This window comes from Ascidia mentula, chromosome 1 (genome assembly GCF_947561715.1).
Source record: "Ascidia mentula chromosome 1, kaAscMent1.1, whole genome shotgun sequence".
NCBI lineage: Eukaryota > Metazoa > Chordata > Ascidiacea > Phlebobranchia > Ascidiidae > Ascidia > Ascidia mentula.
Genome location: NC_138566.1, coordinates 6,458,345 through 6,475,664, shown reverse-complemented (window position 1 = coordinate 6,475,664; position 17,320 = coordinate 6,458,345). Strand labels below are relative to the sequence as shown.

The window sequence follows — 17,320 nt, the reverse complement described above, 5'->3', positions numbered from 1 at the left end:
ATTTGTGTTTAAAATGGCTGCAAGTTTTCGTTTATCTTTTGCGGTAAAAACACGTGTCATAACAGCATGTGAATTATAGCTATACCCCAAAAATATATTCGCATTGCGGCTGATGCAGAAATAAGTTTGCATGCCGTCACGTTCTGCTTGTTCTAAAGTGAAACCTTCATAATATAAGCGCAAATAATAGGCCGCCAAAAAATCTGATACATAAACTGGGCCGGTATTTACGCAATCGCCCCAAACCAGCGCATTTAAACTTGTAGAGGCACCCTTTCTAATTCCTGTTTCTTTTCTGAAATTGAAGTTTTTTTTCATATTACAACTTGCAATTTCTGCAACCAAATTTGGAAGAGCGTAAGTCATGAAATTTGTGTTTTGCGCTTCCTCTATTCCTCATCAAGTCTTTTTCTGCAGTGTCTCGCATCAAAAGTAATCATTAAAATATATCAAAGCTAAAATCCTTCGCATCGTCGTGTTGTTTCAGGTACTTATCTTGAAACTAAACAAACAAATAATTAAATACAACATTCAAAGGCGGTTGTTTATCTAATCCAAATTCGCACCCTTGTGTGTCGTATATTGTTGCTTTGGTTAATTTCAAACAAAAACCACAGAATCCAAACAAAAAACATCACATCGACACTAAAAGAATATTAACTCTTTACGTTTCAATCACAATTACTGCTTTTTTTATTGCTGCTGTAACAGTATAGCATGCCGAAGTAAATCATGACGTCACAATGAACGACAAAATATTGATTTTCTTCGAAGGAATACTGACGCCACAGCGTTCTGCATTTAAAAACGTGCGCATACCGAATTTATATCATAAGGTTAAGCAGCCAAGCCATTGCAGCCAAGCTGGATCAGCCACTTTTCCCGACAAGTCGGAGCGAGATCTGAAAAATCAAGCTCCCGATGAGGTTTGAACTCACGACCCTGAGCTAACCAGGCCAAAACAGGAGCTCAGTGGTTTCACGGGGTATATTGTGGCCAAGGTACACTGGTGCGCAAGCGCACAATTTGTCAGGCGACCTTCACATGCGTAAAGGATCTCCACCACCGGAGTCAGACAACGCAGAAATAATGCCATGCTTTCGCATAGCAAGGCAGGATCGCCCCACTGCGAATTTATGCCGAATTTAAACACTTCATTGGCTTTCTTGGCCATTTTCAAAGAGGAACAACCACATAACGCAACACATTGAACTTGTCTGGGTCTGTTTCACTACTCAACATGCTGGAAATTGCTCCCTAGTCTGGTTTCCTTGCACTATACTAATTTGCTATTTTAAGCGGCGCACAAGACAGAGTCAGTCTTAATTCCAGGATATTGCGGAAATACCTCTGCTGTAATATTACTTCGACGGACATGTCACATCCAATAAAACAGCCCGTCAATCAATTAAACTTTAGGTCAATATTTATTAAATTAGGAGGAAGACTCGAAACAGAAAATAAAGCGGGAAAGAAGGTACGAAATATTCACGCAAATCCGCAGATAAACCTCAAATCTTGACGAAAGAAGTCCTGCAGATATGTCACAATGACTGCTAAAGGCAAATGATTTACATTTGATGATCGCTTTAATTGTTTTCACGTATCGGCGTTGATAATGCCAAAACTTGGCGTGACGAAAAACATTTTATTGCAAAAGTCGTTTCTGAAAAGACTTTCTAACGGAGATATTCTATTGTGTTTGAACAAAAACCGACAGTTGGCTGCCGCCGGCTATCATGCAGCTTTCACCTGCCTATAGCTGCGTACTGCCACTTTTCTTGTTATCAATCATTTCGTGGATGGTATACAGTCGTGGATGGTATACATAGGCCAGGGACATAGAAAGAAAAAGGTTTCGGTGCAGGAACCTTTCTAGACCACATGAAATTATTATTGGAACGCAGTCTTTACAATAGAAACCTTTTCGTTACAAAGCAAACCATGGTATCCGTGGGCCTTCAACTGTGTGGAAGTGGGGTCATCGCTATCATAACAATTAACTTTGCCGGAGATCGTGGGTGCGGTTTCCCGCCGCTGCTTGTTTGTTGCGCCAGTGTTGGGACATTCTGAAAAAACATGGAGCAAAAAAATTCGTTCCACATGGAAATGCGCGTCCGAGCCGGTTTCCCTGTCACGTGGTTGTTCTCCCAGGTTTCATATCTGTGATAAAATGAGTAGAAAAGATAAAAAAAAAGGCTGTTTGCGAGGTTAAAAGACATACACAATTTTTTTTTAAACAACAAATTTGCAGACATTTTTCGAACGGATTTATGTATACATACATACATACATATACAAAATACATTTTGCCTTCGGACTTAGCAATACAGCATTACTCATTCTGAAATTGATTGTTAATTTATTTAGTATCCAACCTTATAGCACGTTTCAACCCTTGAGGTGATATCTTATTGCCAGTCCGTCTCTCATAAACATCCCAGAAGGGTTGGTGGTCCTCAATCGCTTATCCACATCCCAGAGGGCAATACAAACAATCACCCGCCAATTGTTTATCCGAGCCATCTTCGTGAACTTTTATGCCCAATAAGAGGCCATCCCCGCCCCCACTGTGACGTCATAAATGATATTGAGATAAACACGAAGGAAGGCGTCTCTCTTGTAGGGGTCGGGGACCATACTTTCTTGTTTGTTTAAAGATATATTTTGTAGATCTTGGTGAGATGATATAACCCGACAAATATTCTCCACACGCCCAATCTAATGGTTTTCACTGCGACTTATTGTTCCCGCTTGCAAAAGAAATACGCCAAAGCTTACTGCAGTTTCCCAAGTTTGTTTTACTCTGGCAACTTGTCGCCTTTTTTGTTCAGGAAACGACGGCGTCTTTATGCCTGTGGCCACTTTCCGCAAACAGTTGTTTTGTCGTGCAGTATTAAGTTTCAGAATAAGAGACTTCTGTGGGAAATTTATTGACGTCGCAAGCGACACGGATAAAAGTTTGTGCGAATAAGCCTTTTGCCGTGACATTTCAGCTCTGATATCTTTGACAGTCAAGTCAACAAAACGGCGCGTCTATCAGTTAAGGGAATAATGTTTTGTTTAACCACTGCGAGGGGTAAATACGAATCGCAGAAACAGTGGGATAAAAAATGTATGTACATACGTCGGATAAACGTGGTTTCGATCTTGCTTTATGTGCGTTATCATTATTACTCTATTATCTCTTCAATATTCCCGAACAAAAAATGTGTAGTGTGCAGTATATGTACTGATATAATATGCTGGAATGAAGATTAAATGACAGATTGATGCAATCTTTGAAAGCATTTGTATGCGGCCTAATTATGAAGTATTTTTTGCAGATTTTTTCTAATCAGAGCGATCTAAAGTAACTTGTTCATTATCAACCGGCGACTGCATATATACTGTGCGCTCTGCACGCCCGATCAAGATGCTACACCGCGACGTAAATCAAGCGCTTCATGCGTTAACTTGCCAAAAACGATCACACAAGAGAGCGCTTTTATATCAGAAAGGGTCTAGATTCGAAGAGTTTTGTGACAGCGTAATACCTTGTGTATGGACAAATTTAGACGTAATGCGGAAAAGCGACCCATATAGGTCCTCCAGATTGTTGCACAAGAACGGTCACCACCTTGGAGATAATTGCCGTTCTTTCGATTCCTCATGAAAAATGGATTTGAAATGGCCCGCAGCGAACAACCGAGCAAATTGTTTTACTGGAAACGCTTTGAGACACTTAATCCAATTTCAACGGGTCAGTTTCTTAACCTTGCATGCCACGTGGATCTCTTCTGGGATTTGGTTATTTGGCACTTAGCGGTTGGCAAAGGCACGCACACCCAAAACTACGGAAAAGGCTGACGCATGGTGGTATTATAAAACGTAAATTGTCACATTTCTTACTCAAACGGTTCAACTAAGGTTGTTGAAATGAATAATTTATAACCAATTCCCTGATAAATTAATTCATTGGGTTTCTGGCTGACGCTATTTTGCAATAGATTTATACACTTTAACAAAACCCTTGCGGTCGCGGATCGGCGGTGAATCTAAAAATTCACGATGCTAAAACACCACAGGTAGAAAATTAGAATATCGTATATCAACAAAAAAAAGGCCGCACGCCCGCGTTGTCAACGGTAACCGAACAATTATCCACAACGAAATTCGGTCAGAACATCTTTCAAGCTGCATGCCAGAAAACAGCAGTGCAGGAGTCGCAATCTCATTGAACATAAGAGACGTGAACCTTATGCACAACCCCAGTCCGGAAAAGGCAACAAGATCAAACCGGTTAAAACGATCAAAAGCCTCGACGCAGCAGTCGAGCTCGTCACGTGAAAAGTGGATCTTTGTTTTTGGGTAAACAAGAGCAAGTTCGCAGTTCCCTCGCCGAGGTTCGTTTGACTTGCAGAGCGTGTCCAGAGTTTAAAGCAAAGTTGCAAAATCCTCGTTTCGGTGTTAAAACGTTTCAACGCCCTGGAAATGCCCCAACTCTGCTGATTGTCCGAGGGTCAATTCAATTCAGAACCACAACAGCGACTCGCATGATATAGCAAAGTCCCAATTACGAAGTGGCATGGGGCTCAGGGTTGTAGTAACCATTTAGAAACATTATCACACGTATAAGGTTTATAGGATAAAGTACATTAAGTTATAATATAAAAATAAACATTGTTTCTTTCTTTATGACGTAGATATTGTTTAATTTCGATGCATAAATTTATGTGTGGTTATTGTTTATGTAATTACACGTCAACAATTTCATAATTGCTTTGGACTTCTAAAGGGCTTAATCCAGCCCTGATGACAATTACTACTCCTGTCATAATGGGATATAAACTAAAGCATCTATAGTGCGTAGTTTGAATTTTGCAAATATATAGACTTTATACACTGTAAGTTATCTCATTCAATAATACGGAAATAGGCAGAAACCACTGAAGTTATATATTAATGTGTTCCAATAAACTAATAACTGCAAGCAGAATTGTCTGATGTGGAAAACTTGCGTAGAATTCACGATGGATGTTGAAGCACAAGATTTTCGGCGCTTTTCAACCCAAAACACCACAAACAGATTTAAGAGCGATTAAAGGCAAACCAGGCATAATACGACGTACGGCAGACGGGAAATACAAACAGAAAGTGCGTTAGATTAACAAATCATCCTCGGTAAGCGCAGGCTTTTCTCAATGTGTTCCAAGCGTTTCAACAGGTTTGATTGATCAGTTGCAGAAGCGTGGCGTCAGACCGTCTAAAACCAGGAAACAGAAACAGGCACCAAAAACCGCCGTGCGTATCTCTTCCCTTGAATCAATTAACCTTCAAAACTGCATTTTTTCAATCAATGGAAGGCAGCAATCTCTTCGCCCGGTTAATTTGATTTTTAAGTAGACATTCTATTTTAATTCATTCTGCTGAACAACTTTCGTGGAAATGACATTACGGAACTACAATTTTATGTTCTGTACATGTTGGTATTAGTCCAAGCCAACAATGTCTCCGTTCTGCCATGTGTGGTGATAGCATCAAGGCGGCTATACAATAAATACTCGAAAAATGCCGCGCGTAATCGCACCAATGACGTCATATTACAGTGACTTGCGTTGCTTTGCGATGTGATGTGAACACTGAACGCGATGCCGCACGATAACACAAACTTCAAAAATCGCAGGCGAATAAGAAACAAAAAAGGTTTTTTTTTGTTTAGTTAAAAAAACAGCTAAACTAGGATTTATTCCAAGATGAGTAATAAACGAATAATTATAGCAAGACCGTTTGCGCTATAGGTAGCCTATATAGGTCCTGAAACAATTGACGGTACGAAATAACTACAACGCATTTTACGTTTCTCTTTGTATGGTGTATGTAATGGGGGCAGTAGCGACCAGCGGCACCTGGGACCAAACATTAAATTAAATCATCTAAATCCGATTTTGTTAGTGGCTGAGATGGACGTAAGTACAGACGCACAAGTTAATCTTACATCGTACAGTCACGTGCGATTGCTTTTGCGTTCGAAAGCGACGGTTTCGTATGTGCGTTTTCTTGCGATTTCAAAACGCAGTTTTTTCAACGTGCGTTTTCGTGCAACAACGCAAACACATACTGTGTGCAGCCACCTTTAGTGTTTCATTAAAGCATAAAATTACGCAACCACTCAAATAAAACGAAAAACATGCGAAAAAGCACCAGATACAACTTGATTACATGGTGATTCTTGTGCGCCATCTAGTGATTCTTTTTTTTATTTAACACAATGGGTAGATGGCGGTAGAGAAACTGAGACTCTACTTCTGAGGCAGGACGGACAATTGGCAGCAGCACACGTTCGACCCAAGTACCAAGCAAATAGTTGGAAGGCTATGTTTAAAAATATACGATTTCATAAGTAAGATTTGGCGCGTGTGTGCTCTGTCGTGTACTCCTGTTTTAAATTGATGGCAAGAATCGGATATTATTCATTCCCATTCGAATACATCACAAAAATTTACAGCTTCGATTTCATAAATTCGATAAACGTGCATGTAATCGCATTCCGCAATTACTATCAAAAGATTCTTCTGAATTTTTTGCGAATAGTTTTTATGTAAAAAATTATTCGAAGACATGTTGTGGCCTACGCTCAAAAACCACGTGAATGGTGATAGAAACAATATAAAAACAATATTCTCAGATTTGTTTATAAGGTGGCTCAAACTTATAGTTATAACTAGCAATATAACGTCAGTTTCTGCCCAATCGATATATGTACATGTCTGTATTTTCAATATAAAGTAGCGTTAGTAATTTCCATTCTTCCGTCACAAAAACTTAAACCTCTGGTTTGGAAAATGGTGTTGTAAAAAATAACTTTCACGCTGCATGGGTCAAGTTGTGGACCACAATCATAGGATTAAGATAAAGATCAGCAATTTTAAAGTAGCTTTTGCCACGCGAAGTATTCAACGCAAATCTTTAAAAAAAACACTTTCGCAAATTGCAGGAAAATTAGACTGAGATATGTCTGATTTAATGACTGCAATAAAGGGTTGGCTGTTTTTTTGCAGGTCTTCATCACAATCATTAACTTCCAGTAAAAACTGCAATGGCAAAAGCCTACGACACCCGGTATTCCCAGGCGGTCACCCATCCAAGTACTAACCGGGCCCGACGTTGCTTAACTTCCCAGATCGGACGAGATGGGGTGTTCTCAACGTGGTATGGTCGTAGGCGATTGCTCCTTGGTAAAGAGGTGTTTTAAAAGAAGCCAAGTGTCAGCCGTTTGTGAGGTCGTCATATTTTAGTTTTGAATTGCGCGATCTTATAATTATATTGAAAGAACAAAGTTATTTTGTGTTGTTCGTATTTTCTCTTTGTGAGGTTGTATTTAGATAGATTTTAATAGACCATATTTCTAAAAACAAGTCTTTTTTTATTTCCTAACGAATACAGTATAGCAATTTAAGTAAAGAACTTGCAACAAGGACAACTGCATTGTTTTCAAAAAACGCATCGGTAAGTAGAAAACAAATTGCTTTAAACAGCAATGCGCCTTGTACGTTAATGATAAATGAACGACACAAGCATATGACGCGTTTATCACCCTGCGGGCTTTTTCTAGTGGTCGTAAATTAAACCCCTTTCGACGATGGAGTCATTTACGCAAAGGCAATCAATATTTTATACTAATATTCGCCTGTTGACGTCGTGTCCTTGTTAAAACGCACCCGTAAACCTAAGTAGGATAAAAAGGGAGCTGTTTAATACCAGCTGGGCCGGATCATAAACTTGTTACGAAACCATCTAAAAATAAGCTCAAGCGTATTTTAACACACACCGGAATATTTTTGTGCACTTGAGATTAAAAGCAAACCTCATAGCGCGTTTCTCATTTAAAAACTTGACCCAAATACATCATCCACAAAAATGGAAAAAGTTTACCACGTTATAATTATATAGCACATTGTAAAACAGGCCGTACAAATACGTTTCATTATGAACAAACCTCGAAACTTTAAATTAATTGGTTTGATTTTTGATTTTTAACCGTGATTATTTTTGTGAAATCAACGAGTGTGCGTGACCAATAAGTGACAGACATCGTTGACTCACAGTAACGTATATGCAAATTACTATTAGGGCCTTTCCTTTGCACGTCAAATTGACGGAATGTGTGCGAATGACTAATAATATTCATTATGTTATCAAGTATAATGTTCGGCTTCAAACGCAAAAGGAAAAATCGTCACATCAGTATTATACGCAATATGCTGAGTCAAACCATTGTGCAGTCAACTGCTTCAGGTTTTTATCAATAACGAACTCCAAAACACGACGCTCAAGTGCTTTCTAACAACATTTCACACCTGAGAAATTCACTAAATTATGAAATCATGCCTGAACCATGAAAATATCAACACGAATAGTTTTGGTTCGCAATCTAAGGAATTATCGCGGGATATCGTTCATGTGGATTTATCCTGTGTCTTTTGGGAGAAATCACCACAGCAAGATATAGATTAAATCACATTCGTCGGTCATTCATCAAACTAAAAAACCAACAGGAAAATAAACCACTCTTAATTGGATATGCGGTATCCGTCGTTCGCGCGTGACCCTGGCAACGAAGCTATCCGTCTGTCAGCGTTTAATCGCGTTGGGGCGAGTCAGCGTCATGGGGCAGTGACAATGAAATAGTTTTCGAACCCCTGCGTGGGTCCTAACCCGTAAACAAATGCGGCAGAAGAAAATATGTTTTCGAACCGCGCCTGAAAGGTTTTTGAGGGTACTTGATTGTATGAATTAAAGGGTAAAGGGAGTTTGGCGTCGGGAGTGGCCTAATATGGTTTTCTAGCCCCTTTTACAATGTGAACGGGAAACGCTGTTGGATAAAATGTAAATATTTCTTGGGAAACATTTTGTTGAAAAAACGCGTTACAACATTCTCGCATGGGGTTTTAAAATTGCATTCCGTACAACAGTGGTTCACTTCCTTTTCACTTGCGACGCATTTGAAAGGGCTTACGGCACCTGCGACTCACCGGTTATAAATCTATCAGCACGCTTTAACACTATGTTTAGAATCTTTGGTCGCAGAAGGCAAATTTGATTTGTTATTTGCTTGCATTTTCCCAAGAAAATCTCCAAATTTTGGTTTAAAATTTTACGCCACTCCTTTGGAAACATGAAACAACGCACATGTTTGCGAACCGCTTCCGCACAATTAAATCGTTATGTAGCGATTAATCGTAGAATCGTGAAATCCTATAGTTCACCGTGTAGTACATCCCAATACATAACGGACAAAGGGACCAAATTCAAGTAGTTAATAAGTGCAGTCGGTGCGGAGAAAGTTGAAACTGAATAAGCGGGTTTTCGGAAACACCCGGATGTTATTTTGGCTGTTATGCGGCAAGTGACGTACACCTCTACAACTCCTTCTTCCCTTCAGCAAAACACATGCGCAGATAAATTCGAAACGACGCGGTTTTCAGGGAGATAAAGGTGGCCTCACAGAGTGCGCGTCTGGGCATGAGAAGGAAAGCGCTAGCGAAAGTTGACACAACCTTTAGTGCAATGGAGCCGAGTGACCTGTTGTTTGCCAGCACATCAGTACAGCCATTGGTGAAATTGAACGGAATTTACAGGAATGTTTATTCACTGAATATAGTTAAGCACACCGGTTCATTATTCTATCTTTGCATTGTATAGAAAGTGGAAATTACTTTGCCTTTTCTCTATATTCGTATGTGCACACCTGAGTTGGCTTACAGGAAATTGTAGGCTTCTGCATTAGGGATTTAGGAAAAGTGTTGGTTTTGATACACCGTATCTCATATCACAAAGCAACGAGTTATGCCTAGTTCTTGTTTACCTGTCATGGGCGGTTTAAGAGAGGACCAACAGTAGAAAGGTATAGAAAAAGTAAGTTAAATTTGGAATCTCCCCTTTTGTCATTATCAAAAATGTTGGGTTTATGTGAGAACCATGTGCTTTGTTCTCAATCAAAAGTGACCTTATCTGTTCAAACAAAGTAAAAGTATATGAAGCAGAGAGGTTTATGCGGATTCGTAATAGAGCGTTGACTTAAATATCATTGGAGCGTTTACATTTGAGTCATCTGCGAAACACATACAAGGACCTCCACGGTTACAGTTTGCATTCTCGATGAAACATGATGCGAGATCGGGTCGTTTCAGGCCAAATCTTCCATGACGAGTTCGTGGGCGCTAACTTGGCGGTTCATTTTTGTCACACGGGACGACATTAGGACGGCCCACAAGTTAGATGGATCCTACTAAAAACCCTTGCCACGCGATCATAGAGTCCTTCCCATGCATGCATCTTTGTGTTGTGGTGCGTTTCAATTTGAGATAAAAACGGGAAAACATTTTCAGCTTTTTTGTTGTAGAGATTATTCATTCTAAATAAAAAAAGCCAAAGCTAGAATGCTGTTCATCATAATGCTGGTATACGTTTCGAACTCATACAGGGTTCATCATCAGTACTCAAAACCGTTTACCAGCATTATGATGAACAGCATTCTAGCTTTGGCTTTTCTATTTAGACTACTTAACTCCAGATAGTTTGCACCAAAGATTATTCATTATTTTGCAAAATTCGCATAAAAATAATGTTATTCACCTAATTTTTTGTTGCAGTTTAAACGTAGATAAATGCAGGTGTACCTGCTAAGTGAAGAGTAACAATTTGACGACTTCGATGAGGATCTAACAATGGATTTGTAAGTTTTGCATTTAATTTTGTCCAATACGTCAGCTAAATATTATTTTTTTCGAACAGCATGCTATATATTTTGAACCAGGGCTTTTTAAACTACGGTAAAATTAAATTATGGGTTGCGAAACATATCGACTTTTGTGGGAAATGTGGAAAGGTCTAAAAATCTTTTAAATATATATTGTCTTAAATATTAAGGTGAAGACCAAAAACAGTTAATTTGATGATTGAATAAAGAATTTAGACTTTAATTTATTTCTACAACTCCTTTTTCTTAAAAAATGTTGATGAAATGTAACGTTTTAACCGTTTATTTCGAAAACGTATACAATTAATTTTCAAGCGTTGGGGTTTAACGTGCAATATTTCTTTTCACAGACAACACAAATTATCCCTTACAACGTCCAAGGACGACTGGAAGGTCATTCGTGAGTGTTACGTCAACTCATTTCGTCACTACTCGCTCTACAAATACATGGTCCCAGACCCTTCCAACAGAGACGACTTTTTGCGCGTTTATCTCGACGCCAATTATGACGTCACAGTGGGAAGCGGTCAAGGAATTCTAATTAAACTGACCGTAAACGAAGGAGGCGAAAAAATCATTGGTGGTTTGGTGTGTGTGCCGCCATCTAGCGACGGGTGCGGGTGGGCGATTGGGAATGACGAACCTTACTGGGAAGCTTATGAGAAGCACGGATTGGCCAAAATATCGCCAGAGGGACTGGAACGTGTGAAAAGGTGGGGGATGTCTCAATATCGTTGAAATTATTGTTGTTTAAAATGGCACATTGGGTAAAGAGTTGACAGTTATGGGTCTAATAAATCATCTGAAAATTAATTCTTTCAAAATCACAATGTTTTTTGAAACAAAAATTAATTGACCGTCAGGTATAACACATAATTTAAAGTTTTATTAGCGGAACGCGCTGCAAGTCATCGGATAACAATAATAGATTGTGCAATAATAGGTGGTCCCCATGGGCAATATGATCTGTGAAATATATGTGTTCATAGAACAAATGCTAAATATATTAGTCTTAAGTCAAGCAAAATCTCCATAAAAGACAACAAATTTGACATTTAATGATGAGAATCGCTATATATGTACATTCACAACGCATTATTTGGTAAAAAATAGTAAAAATAATCAATCAGAAAAACATTTCAGGTACGAAGCCTGGGAAAACCAAATGATCGCGAAGAAATTGTCAGCAACAAGAATCCCGATGTGGAACGGATTGTTTTGTGCCATCGACCTTGACTACACAGCAAAAGGCCTTGGGTCGGGCGTTTATCAAGAAACTGTCGGTATTGTCGCAGAATATTGGAGCAAAATGAACGCCAGAAAACTGTCGGAACGTTCCAACGTCAAGCAGCCGGTGAACCTGATTGAACGGGCCAGAAAACAGAGGGTGTTCGACACGAGGCGAAACTCAGCACCGGAACAGAGAGAATCTGAATGTAACCTTGGGCGCATATTCAAAAGTCTATCGTTGAAACAGGTCCAAATCACAGGCACGCCAAAGTCGCGCGTTGTTCCAGCTGAAGTCCAAGAAGACCGCACTGCGACCTCCAAACCAACCACGCTGGTCGTTGCCATAACGCACAGCACTCGAGCCTCCCATTTTCACGCAATAAACGGGTTTCAGTCGGTGGTAAAGCTTCCATTTTGCGACGAGAACAACGCAGTGTTGTTCTACACGCACGTCTTAGTGCTTGATCCGTTCCGAACCGGTAACCGGACTGGCTTGGAGGAGGCACTGAGCGAAAATGGCGTTGCGGTAAACCACGGCGCTAATGGAGTTGCCGCTCCCATTTGACACGTCAAATGTCAAAAACATGTGCTTGAAGGTTTGAAGCGCAAATAACCGACCATCGGCATCTTTTACATGGGTTTGCGCAGTGCTTCGATTAATGGAAATATTCCGTGTTTAGAAAAGTTGTGGGCAGCATAATTAACTCAATGAATTGCGGAAAATCCAACATGAATTGTTTCTCAACGCGCGTACTGTATATGTTGTAATGATTTGTATAGAAAAACGGCACTTAGATTATCTCTATGTCTTTCCTCCTTTTAGAGGCCATTGCGATTTGCTCAATGCAATGTTTTGCGCGTGTTTTTTTTCATTTAATTTCATTTAATACTTGATATTGCTGTTTTGGGTATTGTGTCAAATGCAGTCTTTCTTGTATGTCGCATGTTTTACTGTTCGGTAAATTAAAAGCAGTAGTATATACATTGCGTGAGTATTTGGAGTTTCATCACCAACTGTAGCACGCTTGGTTCGCTTGCTCCGAAAATCTGCTATGTCTGTGTGATTTTGACATTAAGAAAGGTGCGTGATAAGTTTTAAGATGAAGTGAATACAAAAAATGAAATGAGACAATAGATCGGCATCTGTCAGCATACAAATAGTCAGTTAGGCAGTTAAACTAAAGCGTACCCGCAGTCGCAAATAAGTTGAAACAAAATAAACCAACAGCGTTACGTTGTTGATTAGTTGTTCACATTGCTGTTTTTATTTCAAAAAGAGCTGGCCATATCGGTATGGAGCCATGATAGAGCGACAAAAGAGCCACGTGCAGCTCCAGGGCCGTGGTTTGCCGACATCCTGGGCTAAGTAATTGTCGCGATCAATTTTGCGGCAAGTTTATAGATTTAGTGAGCGCCTTGGGGCAAGGACTCATCTTAATCCAATATTGATCTAAGATTCCATCATTTTTGTGTAAATTCACAACTTATGACGTAACAATGGACTTGTACGATTGTGGCGAAATTTCCCCAGAAATTTAATACCACAGGTATTTTAGGCGTTTTGGCGTTTCTGTATTACCTTTGTTCCTCGGTCCAGCCAACGTGTCTGGCGTTTGACGAATGTGTTTACACTAGATATAGCTGAATGTTAGCAATACGTTTTAAACATGTATGTACGATAGACCAAGCAGCTGTTTCAAGCCCAGCATCTTAGCTTTGACTTTCGCGTTCAAGGTGATCAACTCCAAGTTCTTTGCACCCAAACATATCAATCAGACAACAATTTTCCACATTCGTATTGCGAGCAACAACAAATACAAGGTATTCATTTTTCATGACCGCTACACAGGCAAACTTGGTTACTGTAATTTTCGTATCCACCGCCATTTCAAACCGGTGAGGATCGTGGATAAGAACAGGGATGTAGCAATTAGCGCAACGCGACTCCTACAGCTTACATAAACAAACCTTCGCGGATTTTCCTATTCAAACTCGTTCAACACAATAGTTTAGAAGGTACGAACGCTTTCGTAAACCGCGGCGGGCCTCAATTAAACCGCAGAGAGCCCGTTGGCTTTCTAAAGAACCTCTCCCAGTTCGCGTGTTGACTGGATTTGTCCGAAACTCGACCGCTCGTACGGGACAATGGGTATGTACCCGGGTTTTGCTTCGCTCCGATCTGGGTGGCCGAGGAACGCTACAGGGGTCAATGGGAGCGCTCGACTTGTCACGGAAAGCTTAAAACGCCGCAACACAAATTTAAAGGTAAACGAAATTTGTTTTTAGGTGAGGACATTTAGTGAATACAGTAGATAATGATGTATTCTGGGAACGTCAAATTATGGGCCTATAGTGTGTACTGTAAGGTTTTTTACTTGTTTCAAAAATGTCTGCAACTACACTGTGTGACCTTAAACACCGTAATGAAAGTAAAAATACTATTGCATAAAATAGTCTTCATATCTTTACAAGGCAGCTTTCGAAAATTTCACGGACAGTAACTTAAATAGGGTTGGTGAGTCAGGGACGAGGTATTTGCGTGACCGATATCCTGGCTTTCTGTACCCCTCCAACCAAAGGACCAATCAGCGAAACATTGCTTCCAGTTGTATTTTATCCATCTTTTTTTATGTCTAGATGTAAGCTGTATTTGGTATTTTTCAATTACCCATTAAACGTTGTTGTATGTTGCGAAGGCATTCCACAAAACGATTATATGAAGTGCAGGTTATATCCTGCCAATTTTCTCTACGAAAGTTTCTAAAAAAGAAACTGTTTTCTGCAATACAAGTTATTGAGACTTCGCCATGTTCCCCTGCCGATCGACTTAAACAGAAATATTAACATTTGTGTCAAAGTTATTAAGCATATAAATCCGATAGTTCCCCTTTAAATGCGTGCCAGACTTCCTTAGAATGGCGCCTTAGAATGCCACCGAAAATTCCCGGGTCATGTATGGTAATCTTTCCTGCGAAGCACAACATAATATCGGCGCCGTAACCGTTCCGACACATTCAGATGAATATTATCCCAACGATGTGGCGACGTTCCAAACGCATTAGTAAGTCGAGTAGGTGAAAAAATTGGATGATAGAGTTAATATAGTTTTCCGCAAAACATCCACCCTTCACACAGCACAAAGCTTTGTCAGCAATCTTTACAAGTTCACTCTTGTGCGTTTGCCTCGAGAGTGTTTTGATACGGCGCGGTTATGCTAATTAGGGCTTGTCTTTTGGGTTCGCGTACGGCGCGTTGAGAATACCTTTTCCAAACAACGCCACGTAGTTGCGCAAGTCGTGTTACCAGCTAGGAGGAAATTAATTTTTTTACGCAGCACGTGCTGGTACGTTCACATTTCGTTCTGTTGCAAAAAGTAACACCTGTATGGAAAAGCGTGTATTTTGTGTTGTTAATGCATGTACATTTTAGTGTTAAAATCTAAAAACGCCCCCCCTTCAACTGAATTTTTATTTATTTAGCGGATGTTTATATCATCTGACGTATGATAATTATCACTTTTCCATTATGCACCCATTTTCGTACAATTTACAGCATTCTGTGAGTTGCAGACAGATAACCATTGTTTCTACCCATAAGGTCTCATCAGTCCAGTTTGGTGTGACTATTGTAGACGATTTTGCCTCCCAAACGGCCACGCGAAGACTTCCACTTGGTGGTGACAATACAATCACCGTCAGCTGTCGGGCACCAAACTAGGTGAATACATTCGGATAAAACATTTTTCGTTTGGTCTGCAAGAGCGTGAACTTAACAGTCTGTCTGAAACTCACAGAATTCATAATATTGTCTCCACTTGCTCATATATAGAATTTACAGCATGTGATTTTTAATACAAACTCAGTGCAATCGAGCACAGGAAAATCGCTTTAAGTAGTTTTTCTATTTTGCGGAGTCGTAAAAACTAACACGACGCAGGCCAAAAACGGTGTTTGGAGCACCAAGGTTTCCATCCAGTGAGCCAGCAGCAATATTTACATGGCCGTTAGACGGAGCTGTTGATGTAAATGTCATATCAAGGGGAAAATAGAGATTGGCAGCATTGGTCAAGGACCCGACCCATATACCAACAAGAAGAAAACCTGATCGAGATTAGTGGCCAGGATATCCTGGGTTAAAATCCCGGTGTGCACAAAAAAAATAGATGTGGTTTTGTGACCAGGGCGACCTGCAGGTGTTCGAATCGCGGTGTGGTTAAAAAAAGAGTAACCTTTTTTAAGCAGTTTACCGGAATTACCAATTGTTGTTTGTAAGAACAAAACCATGAACAGCTATATGTTATACTGCAACGCTTCTTAAGGCGACCTGCAGTTATATTATATTGCTGTAATAACTGTATATTTTATCTAAATATTATGCATATCTTTGCACTAAATTATGATTTATGAATTTTATCGTATATAATAACTTCTAATACAAATCAACGCGTTTGAAATAATATATTTGCTTCTCCCCTCTCTAAAGTTTTCCGACCAATTGACTAAAGCTGAAAATGGACCAAAACCGGTTTGCACTTTCAAGCCTGGTGCACGGTTTGACCAAACCCGGAAAGCAACTAAAGTGACTCCCTTCAAACGTTCTTAAACATACCAAACAGCATTTGAGCGGTGTTACGTCAACCTTCTGCGATTCCTGGGTTCACTCGGGTCGGTGACGTAGTGCACGAAAATAATTTAACCGTTTAAAGCTGGAGTCGCACGGGATGGATTGTTACTAAACCTTTTCGGACAGTTGTTCGTGCGAAACCGAGGTTATGCAATGATATACGTGTTATGAGATGCAAGCTGTGACGTTACATCGCACAAGACACTTCGGTATTTGCAAGGATTGGTATTTTCAATCGGCAATAAATAAACAGGTCCAATGTCTTGGTAACAGACTGGAACTGAAAATAAAGCTATCTATTAAAAAATTCTATATTTGTTTGGCCAAACATTGCTGCGATTTGATTTCAAAAGGGTTTGTAGCAGATGGGCTGGATTTTAATTATCACACAACTGGTCTTCTGGTTTGCTAATTCGGTCGAAAATTGAATCAATCCTAACCCAATTTTCTTGATTAACGTTAACCACGTTGGAATGCGTCCAAAAGTTAGTGGTGAATTTTTTCAACGCGTTCTAACAAGTAAAGTTGACTGGGCAATTTCGAGTCACGTTGACCCGTGTGAACGTGACACCTTGTGTGTGTAATATTGGCGTTTCCGCGATGCATGGCGGTCCGTGCAGTAAAACATTTAACCGCAATACCGGTTTTGGTTTCCGCATTATACAGCTATTTAGGATTGGAAAGCGGAAAGTGACAAGATATGCAGCATTTTGTAATTCCGAAAAT

The 17,320-nt window shown here is 39.8% G+C and overlaps 1 protein-coding gene and 1 non-coding gene across 4 annotated transcripts; one reads left to right on the top strand and one right to left on the bottom strand.

Annotated features, from left to right (window-relative positions):
- Positions 1-7,086: 7,086 nt before the first annotated feature.
- Positions 7,087-7,205, bottom strand: LOC145887904 (5S ribosomal RNA). The gene has a single exon (XR_014399379.1). It is a non-coding gene; the product is annotated as a 5S ribosomal RNA (ribosomal RNA).
- Positions 7,206-9,491: 2,286 nt separating this feature from the next.
- On the top strand, positions 9,492-12,951 carry LOC145897591 (uncharacterized). 3 transcript variants are annotated; one of them, XM_082985965.1, is made up of 4 exons: positions 9,492-9,886; positions 10,635-10,717; positions 11,092-11,454; positions 11,885-12,951. In XM_082985965.1, exons 2-4 carry the CDS (start codon positions 10,710-10,712, stop codon positions 12,534-12,536), a joined length of 1,023 nt encoding a protein of 340 aa, XP_082842091.1. In that variant the 5' UTR covers positions 9,492-9,886; positions 10,635-10,709; the 3' UTR covers positions 12,537-12,951. The 3 variants fall into 3 exon arrangements, with proteins under 3 accessions (XP_082842091.1, XP_082842081.1, XP_082842074.1); XM_082985955.1 differs by having other exon boundaries at positions 9,492-9,897; XM_082985948.1 differs by having other exon boundaries at positions 9,492-10,329.
- The last annotated feature ends 4,369 nt before the right edge of the window (positions 12,952-17,320 follow it).

Coding starts and splice junctions, on each gene's coding strand:
- LOC145897591 (XM_082985965.1), top strand. Junction 11,455..11,884: donor GGACTGGAACGTGTGAAAAG/GTGGGGGATGTC, acceptor AAAACATTTCAG/GTACGAAGCCTGGGAAAACC.